General features: G+C 38.5%; 1 protein-coding gene across 1 annotated transcript in view; it reads right to left on the minus strand.

Annotated features, from left to right (window-relative positions):
- Nucleotides 1-339: 339 nt before the first annotated feature.
- The window catches only part of E2F3 (E2F transcription factor 3), a 39,288-nt gene continuing 29,921 nt past the window's right edge, over nt 340-9,706 (minus strand). Inside the window, exons 4-8 of the mRNA XM_035893439.1 lie at nt 9,696-9,706; nt 9,004-9,162; nt 6,229-6,343; nt 3,350-3,488; nt 340-2,631 (exon numbers count right to left, since the gene is read on the minus strand). The exon at nt 9,696-9,706 is cut by the window's right edge and continues 233 nt beyond it. Coding sequence (XP_035749332.1) covers nt 2,366-2,631; nt 3,350-3,488; nt 6,229-6,343; nt 9,004-9,162; nt 9,696-9,706 — 690 coding nt within the window. The 3' untranslated portion in view covers nt 340-2,365. The remainder of the gene's footprint in view (nt 2,632-3,349; nt 3,489-6,228; nt 6,344-9,003; nt 9,163-9,695) is intronic.

Consider the following 9,706-nt stretch of genomic DNA (forward strand, 5'->3'; position numbering starts at 1 on the left):
GGGAAGTTTGCAAGAAGTCTCTTCATAATTCATGGCGTGGGGGGGGCATGGGATGGGATAGAAATAAAAATAAACCTGTGTTATCCTAACCTCTGGAACTCCTACTCTGTCTCTTTTACATGTGACTTTTATTCTTGTTTCACTTTGGCTTAAAAAAAAACAAACACCAAAACCAACCCACTGAACTTATTGTTAGCCTAATAAAAAAATGGGATTGAAACACCTTGGTGCTTACACTCATTTGATATCAGATAATGAGAACAGTAACAGCTAGGTTCCAAGCAGCAGCATGATAGGCACCAAGAGTAAGGAGAATTTAAATCGCTGTATACAAATCTAAACTCTTTAAAAAAATTCTTTTTATTGATTCATTACCATACAAAATTTATTCAAATTACATCCATTTGAAGTGGTAAGATCACAGCTAGAGAACAGGTCATCCTTTAATAAATCTATTTACAAAACTCACCATAAAAGCTTTTTTTGTTGTTTTGTTGCTTGTTTTTTTTTTTTTACAGTATTTTACAGAGGTTTTCTTTTTAAACTAGCATACAATGCAAAGCTAAGTTAGATTAGTATTTTGCCCACGCACATTGGGACAAGTGTTCAATTTGTACAAAAAAAAGATGGTCTGCGTTAGTCTTCATTTTCTCTTCCCCCGCAAAAGTGCCCCTTTGTCTCGCAAATCTTCATGCTCGCACAACTTTTACTTTCCTCTTCCACAAGACGAAAACTTTAAATACTACAATTTTATTTACAGATCCACATCTAAAAAAACTCTTAAAAAATTACAAACCAGCTAGAAAATATTCTGGCAGTGTTTACAAATTAATTCTATTGTACAAAACTGCTAGATAACTAAAGTGTGAGTTGAGAACATATATCAACTTAAATACAACTGCTGAATGACCTATGCACACATTTGTACATATAAACACACACTTAACACTGTTTAACAGTTCTTTACGTGTTGCCCTTTATACATTTGTTATATTCCAAAACTCACACAGTCATACAGTTTTCTCATTAGCACTGTGACTTCATGCCTTCTCATGTGTGAGCTTTCATAGCAGCAACTCAATGGTACCAGAAAACCTGCATACGCAATATTCCACTACAGTACAAACAGTACTAATTTTCTGAGTAGGTCAGATAAGCACAACAGTAATGCAAACAAAAGGATTATATGGGCATCATCTAATCAACATTACATTAATTTAGCCCAGAACATGGCAACATATTTTACACTCAAAAAAAAAAAAAATTATTTAAGACTTCTTAGAATTCCTCTCACGTTCAAAAAATAAATATTGGTACTATACTACCAAAGATCTTCAAAAAATAAATGCAATTCAGTTGATGTGGTACTTACAGTTCTTTGTACTTTGGAAAAAAATTAGTTCCATTTTGCTGGCGAAGAGAGTTATAAAAAGCTGTAAGCAGAGGAAGCTAACCCACTGAGATAAATATGATATATCGAACAAACAAAGCTTGGCATAAGTGTTTTCCATAGAGGGAAAAACCCACAGTGCATCTCTAGTAGGCACTTAACACAAAGCCCCACTTAGTACCACAAAAATTTATGTACCAGTTCGAATGCACACTGGGGGCAGTAAAATTGAACTGTGCATCTTCATTCTAGTTTAAAAAAACAACCAACAAAAACTACTTTCACACACACACACACACACACACAAGCATTTTTAAAAATCTGTGATTACTACGAGAAGTGGCAGAACTTTATACTTTTCAATATTTGCAATATACACTACATTTACAGTGTATTTTTTTTTATTAAAAGCTTTTAAGGACATAAGTACTTGACCTCATAATGAGACATATACACAGCTCAAAATGAGCATTATGACAGCAATTTAAACATTCCCACAAAGTAGCTGAAGAATCCCATTTCACGCTTTTGCATTACTTCATATTTATGTTCACCGCAGGTACAATCCATGTTGTGACACTCGAAAGACATGCATTCTCTGCAGAAGGCACGACCTGAAATACTATTATAAAATCGTCATTTAGGACTAGACCAGTTCCTGGAGCCCTTCTCCGTAAGCCCACTTGTCATGGTAAGCAGAGACTGGGGGAGTGTGAAGACAAAACATTTAGGGTCACCTGCTTGCACTTGCTGACTCACAAGGCGCTCGAGCTCAGGGTCAGGGAGAAGGCCTTGCTGTAAAAGCCTTCCCTTGTCGTTTATAGCATTTTAGGGAGTATTTAATTAAAATATCACCCGAGAGCCTAGTTTATTTAATAATGCTATTTTATAGTAAGTAGGGGACAACTCTGAATGATGGCAGGTTTTTCGATTCCATTAAAAACATGATTTAGATATGGACAGCATTTAAGAGAATCAGCTGTATATAAATTCATCCACCAATGAAGGAAGCTTCTCTAAATCATAAGCGTCAAAGAGGTCACTGATGCCTTCTTCATCCCCAAGGCTCAGCAAATAATCTTCCTGAAGCAGAGGAGGCAGCAAATTCACAAACGGTCCTTCAAAGTTTGAGGGAATTTGGTCCTCAGTCTGCTGGAGAAGGTTGGCCGGAGAAGCCAACGGAGAGATTGTTGCCATATTTACTGAGCAGTCACCTTGTCCTGAGTTAGCAGAAGCCACTTCTGTAAGAGGAGGGATAGGAAAAAAAAATAAAGATGGCACATTTAATCTCATTAGAAATATTAGACACAGATCAAACAAAGTAACCACTGCACAAAGGGCCTTTCGTAAAGCATCATTTCCACAAAAAATGGCCTCCATGTAATTTCCAGCATGTTTTTGATATGTTACAAAGGGCTGCTCAAAAATATGCATGTTGCTATCACCACCAACTTTTCTGCTAAAAAATTATTTTATGAGGGTTAAACAACTACTGGGGGTGGAGAATCAAGTGTAGTGAGAGATGCCCATTTTCCAGTGGAATTCATAGTCAGAGTGAAAACTGTCTAGGCAACAGACGTCATCAGTGACACTGCATGGCTGCAGATATATATCCACACACAGAGATTTCTGCCTCTTGTGTTGAGGCGAATCTTTGCGGCTACTGTCTTATTTGAAAAAGCAAAAGGAACACAATTGTTTCTGTCTCCAGTACTGCATAAACTTAGATTACATATGATGATATGCAAATATGAAACTTATTTGAAACAACTGATGCAGAAGAAAGCATATTTCCCCCTATATAAACCAGAAAGGCACAGTGGAAAACAGATAGCTTGGCTTTTCACTTCTTAGAAAAATAAAGCCAAAAAATAAGAGCTGGATACCAGAAGTTCAAAATGAAAATCTTGAATGAGAGCACGAAGGAAAGCCATTAGTATTACAAAGAAAGATTTTTACCTTTGGAAATGGTTTTGGAAATATTTCCGTTGTGGTCCTGACTGTAGGTTTTAATTGGACTGAGGGCATCGTTTTCCTCTGGGCATAGATAAACTTCAATAGGTCCTTGAGTACTAGATAAATGTATCAATGCACTCTGCTAACAAAACAAACATCAGCAAGGGGTTACACCAATGAACACGACAGAATATTGATGATACGGGGTAAATTCTTACTGGGGTGTGAGTGTTTGAATACATTTTTTACTAATAAAAACAACTTGAAATACGCCCCCTGCATTTTTTTTTTTTGAAGATGTGAAAGGCTTGGCTGATGTATCTTGTAGACTGGAAGAGAACATAAAAGCTTTTCCCACTGTCTGTAGCACAGAAATCTCAGAAGGCCACCAATTTATGTGTTGTATCACAACCAGAGGGGTATGAAGGATTGAACTCCTAACATTTTCTTACAACCATAATAACCTGGAGCGTTCTGATGTAATGGAACTATGGGATGCAAGTCACAGGTTTTGTTATTATTCATAACAATATTATTGGATCTATTTGTGTAAATGTTTCTGCTTTAAAAGAATGCCAAAACATCCTTCTCACTCACCCAAAAACCATCAGCACTAGCTCACACTGAACTCAAATAGCCATACGTAAGTTCCCCTGTTCATCAGGGATGTTTTTCCAAATAACAAAAAAAGAAAAGAGGTGCCATTTTCTTCACCCAAACTTGTTTGTATAAGTCCTTCTGCCCCCTCAAGGCAGCAACTTCAATTTTGATGGTGTTTCTGAACAACAGGAACTCCTTATTCATCTCAAGAAATTATCTTTTCTTAAAATTCACACACTGATGCAATACAAGATGACATGTATAGACAGATAGAAAATCTGCAAAGTTGCTCTTAGTGCTATGATGGAAAATCATAAATGACTCCAGTTAAAAATAAACCTTCTCCAGCTGTACTGCATTAATAGCTTCAAAAAGCATGAATACAGGCATTATATACTTCTTTGCAGACTTCTTCCAACTACATTTTATTGTGCTCTTTGACAAAATGTTCCTCATATTATTTGCGTTCTCTGGCAGTTACGTAGTGTAACAGACAGCATTTACAAATACGGAGAACAACAACTGAACAGGCATACCCCAGGGCACAGAAAACAGTTAAGAGTACTTAGGGCAATGCTACAGATAATTAGAAAAAAGGAAATGGGAAAAACAGGAGTTGGGAAAGGTACCGTTGAGTGACCGGGGTATGCAAAAAAAGACACTGAAATGTAACTGCAAATGAGAGAAAGAAATAGGACTTCTACTGCCTGAAGCTGAAAATAAAATGAGTAAGTTGGGTATAGGGGATAAGGGAGGTCTAGGCGCTAGTTTTAATGATTGTGAGCCTCTCTCTTTACCCGCCTGATTTCACTGAATTAAAAATCAAAGTGCAATGCCTAGGGGAAAGAAACAGGAAAGCAAGCAACGATAACAGTATATATTTATGGATACTGATAAAAGATATCCCTTCCTGACTGCAGCAAAATGATTTATTCTTCCAAAACCTGCACCTCTGTTCAAAGGGGAAATTAAAGACAAAGGCAGGGGAAAAAAAAAAAAAAGGATGGAAACCGTAAAGGGCCTAAGCAAGTGGAAAATAATCTCAGGAAAAAAAAACAACAGGGAATCTGAAGCCTGCTCCTGCCCGCCCGGCAGCAGCTGGCCCTGGGCTCGGTGGAACCAGCCCAACAGCAGAGCCGAAGGAATAACGTAGAGATATGAACACAGCACGGAGGTTTCTGGGGTTTAGCCCCATGTCTAATTGCTCTTTGAGAGAAGAAATCTGCTACGTTTTTGAATCTCTAGAGCAGTGGCTCGTGCAAATTATTTACATTTGCCCAACATACTTGGGTCCATCATTACAATGGGGAGCTGTCAAGCAGCTCACTTTTGCCACCAAGAGATAAAAATCCCAAGAGCAGCTGAACCATGTGGTTCATAAACCATGAGAGGATGAATAAAAGTAAAGCTACTCCCTGCAGATATCTTCAAAGAAAAGCCACCTGAAGCATTTTTCTCTGCAACCGTGACATAAGGTAAGGGAGAAGCAGCTAGGTTACCCTAGACATCTAGGGGTACTACCCTAGACTCAAGATAAGGAAAAGAAATAAAACGAGGATGGAAGAATGAGAGCCAGACACCTCACATACAAAAGCTGGCACAGAAGAGGGACACAGATGAAGACAGCCAGCTTCAAAAATAGAAGTACTTACAATAAAACAGGAAAGGAAATCCCCAGCCCCTACAGATTTCACAATAGCAAACAAAAAGTGCACTAGCAGAATGCACAAAGTTTTACACAGATGGGTAAAATCAGTGTGAATGAAGCAAAGACGGTGAAGGCAGGGCAAAAATGGACTCTAGGAGTAAACCACAAATTTCTACAATAACTGTAATACTTCAGAAAAGAAAATACTACATGAAAAAGTATGCCTCAATAAGTTAGGATATCAGTAATGTGAGTCATCAAGATGCTTAAGGCATTGAGTTATACATAAACCTTATAACTAAAACTACATAAAGCTAAAAAAAATAAGAGCTGAAGCCCTTAAAAGAAAGATTTTACATAATAATGTGTAAACAGTGTGGATTATTCTGAAGGAAAGCTGGGATTGAGAGAAAAGGAACAATTAATGATTGCTTTGTATGAAATGATTTTTAAAGATTCACCTTCCTTTTTAAAAAAAGAACACCTCCAAAGTTTGTAAGGCAGATGAATATAGGACTGTATGCCAATATAATCCAGCTTGGGCATCAGTTACCACAGTAAGACTCACAACACACTTGCTCCATCTATAGAAGAATGATACATAGCCTGGCAGGAAAAGCCAGGTTCTCCTTACCTCCACTGGGTCAGGCACTTCAAGTCTTGTTTCTGGAGGAGCTTTCACAGCTATGACAGTTTGGTCTTTAAGGCCACTAATTTTTCGAATATCTTGATACGTCACATATGCTAATGTAATCACTGTCAAGGAATTTTCCAAACCAGGTTATAATATATTCAGACTATTAGAAGAGGCAGAATTCTTTTGATTATTTTTCCATTTTCTCATGGCTACGTTGTTAGTCCAAAGTTTTCTATTCTCTACGCTGGTCATGATTGCAGTGAAACTGTGTGAGAATCTCCCTTTGAGCTAACAGCTGGGGCCACTGCTGAGTGACAAAAGGGAATCTCCATGCTGTGTCCTTCTCTCTCTTCTCCTTTACATGCATAAAGCTACATAAGCTAAAGCTCAACAACACACAATTACTCGCAGGCTGCGCGAAGCAAAATTTTTTTGTATACTTGCTATGAAAATGCAGAGAACTGGAAACGACAGAAAAAATGTAAAGGAATTTACAGATGCTTGTTGTAGGTGTGCCTACACAAGATTTTTTGAAGTCATCAATAAAATAATAATTACGATTTTTATCTGAGATTTTTTAAAACATCTATATATGCATATATATTTATTCATTTATATTATATGAAATTATTTCCAAAAAATGCTTAAACAACTACTTTAAACAACTTGACAAGTGCAGAAAGTTGTTTTCTGCATAAGGATGGAATGAACATGAATATTTTGCTGTTCAACATAAATTTGTCCAAATTAACATGAGCATTCTGGTGGGATGCCACACAGCGGTGCCCCGCTTACTGACCTGTGTAACCAAGGCGTCACAGAGCTTTTGGTTGCAAACCCTGAAATGTCCGCGATCACATGCAAACGCTTGCAGCTCTTTAGTTTTGTCATCCATGAGGTATTTAGCATAATATTTATGTCACAGAAAGAAAGAGTGCAATTTATTATTACAGGTTTGGGGGGTGTAAATGTGAACAATTTAGGTAGATGTCTACTGTTACCGTACAAGTAAGACAAACTGCCCAAGATCAAAACACCAACACATCTCGCATCTGACTTGGACCAAGCACAAAGCAACAGGTCAGGGGGCAAAATGTCAGCTTCCAGGCAAATGGCTTTTCTCGAGGCTTCTACCACTCCTTTAGTAAGGTGTAGCAAGGCTTGCAAAGGCAGAGTACAAATTACAGCAACAGCGGCTGTCACTATATGAACAAAGGAAAGGATCGCATGGTTTTCAAATAAAACAACTTTCTTCATGGCTGTAGCTAAAACCTCCCCATGCTAATGCTGGGCATATCCCAAAAAGTGACAAGGTAGCCATCAGTTAACGTCTGATTCTATTCATAAGGCAGACGAGGAAGCACGCAGCTGGGGCAAAATGTTTTGGCACTACTGAAACATGAGGGAAAAGAAAAAAAAAATTTCAAAAGCAGAAACTTTGCCTTCAGCGATTCAGTAAAGGAAGGGGCTTCTCAGCCCCGTGAGCGTTCAGTAGGTCACCTCATGTCAGACTGCAGTGAGATGAGCGAAAGACCATACTGGGATGCACTCAGATTCGTCCCCAGGTTTCACACTTCCACATTCCTTCCTCAATATTTACTATATAATATCAGTAAACTTAGAGCCACAAGGATTTGGGGGATACGCTCTCCTAAATCCAAAAGCGTGAGGCCAAGACACTGCTAACGCTGACCCCTCCTCGCCCATCCCCAAGGGAGCCAGCAACCGCAGGGCAGGGATCTCTCCCACAGCAAACAGCACTAGCAAAATAGAGAATTGTAACACTCAGTTTTGCTTTGCTTTGCTTAAATCTCTTTGTGGATAAAGGCAGTGCTGACCCTACTCCCTATGCTACTCGGTGGTCTTGCTTTCATACGCATTTTGAGATGCAACCACAATCAAAAGACAATATTTACGTAGGTCACATTACTTTTTACTGACTCTCCCGTAGTTATTTCCTACCCTTCAAAACAGAGACTAAGCTCACCTTATTAGATGCTCTTTAAGAACTACTATTTAAAGTCGTAAAAGTTTCCACATCAGCATTTAATAAAATGCTCTCTTCTGTTGCTAATAGGTGGGAAATCTAGTGAAAATGAGAACTGGTTACTTACAAGGGGTTTTAGCAGCTAAAATACCAGAAGTCATACAGACCTTACGCGATTGAGCATTGTTATTACATAAAATAATTAAGGCTAAAATAGAGAGCTCAGAAAACCTTTATCTATCATATTCTATTATAGATTCTCTAACCAGAGGAATCTAAAAATTGGTTGCAGGTTTTAGACTAAATTGACTCCCAGCTTTATTTTCCTCTCTCTGTCCATAATTTATATGTAAAAAAAAGTTTAATGTAAAAAAAAAATTAAGTAATGAGTACACACACACCCCTGTCTGTTACATTAGCAAAGACTTTGTGCCTTTGTAATTTCTGCACACATAAACATGGGGTTTGCTCTGGGCTCAAAAGAGTCGAAAAAGCGCAGGGTTTTGGATATTGTCACTCATTAATCAGCTAAATTCTTGGTTCTACTCTATGTGAACATGGATGTTAATGGGCTCCTTCATACACCATGTTTTTATCTTTTTTTTTTTTTTTTTGACATTCCCAAAGCATTACAGGTGCAAGTGGCTTAAATAACTTCTATAAAGAACCTCATTAAAACCCGTTATCCTACTTCTGGAAATTTCTGATGCACATTACTTAGAGGAATTGCCTTAGAGCACAGCAAGGACACTGACCACCGCTGAGGTTTTCGAGAAAAAGGATATCTCTGATTCTCTGAGTTCTCTGTTAGCAGCTTGAGGTCCAGGGTGCAGCTTTGGATCAGCTCATCCAGTTTCTTCTCTTCCTGAGTCAGTTCGGTCACCTCCTTCGTGAGGCCTTGACGCTGTGCCAGCATGCCACCATCCTCAGACAGACTGCAGCCCCTACGGGTACAGGGGAGGAAGATGCCCTTTTCAGCATTTGTAAAACCTGACCCTGCGCTATGGGAAAGGGAAGAAGCAGGCTTTTACAGTGCAGGTCAACTCCGTAGCTCCTTCTCCCTAAACCTTACCATCGCGAGTCAACATAAACTACGCTTTCCAGAAAAAGCATCTTTTTATCATGACAACACATTTTGGAACTACCACCAAGATGGAAGAGTCGAATATTTCTAAGCTCGTCCAAAATCCTGTTTCTAACTCCCCTCTCCTCTAACCACACCCTGAAAAAGGCCGAGGAAGGTGTAGGTAGAGATGTGTACCTAAAAACTTACTCTGCTTGCAAAAGCAAATGAGTTAATCCAGTATTCAGACAAAATGCCGTTTTCTAATTTCCCTGACAAATGCTATTTATACACTGAAAACCTGTCTTAACAGAAGAAGAAAGCTTTATCCTGATAGAAGGCATTTGGGATGATTGCTTGGAGCAAAGTTTTAGAATGGAAGGTGGGAGAAGAAAAACACTGCTGCTCTGTGACAGTGAGATCAG

This window comes from Egretta garzetta, unplaced genomic scaffold (assembly GCF_000687185.1).
Source record: "Egretta garzetta isolate BGI_Z169 unplaced genomic scaffold, ASM68718v1 scaffold14, whole genome shotgun sequence".
NCBI lineage: Eukaryota > Metazoa > Chordata > Aves > Pelecaniformes > Ardeidae > Egretta > Egretta garzetta.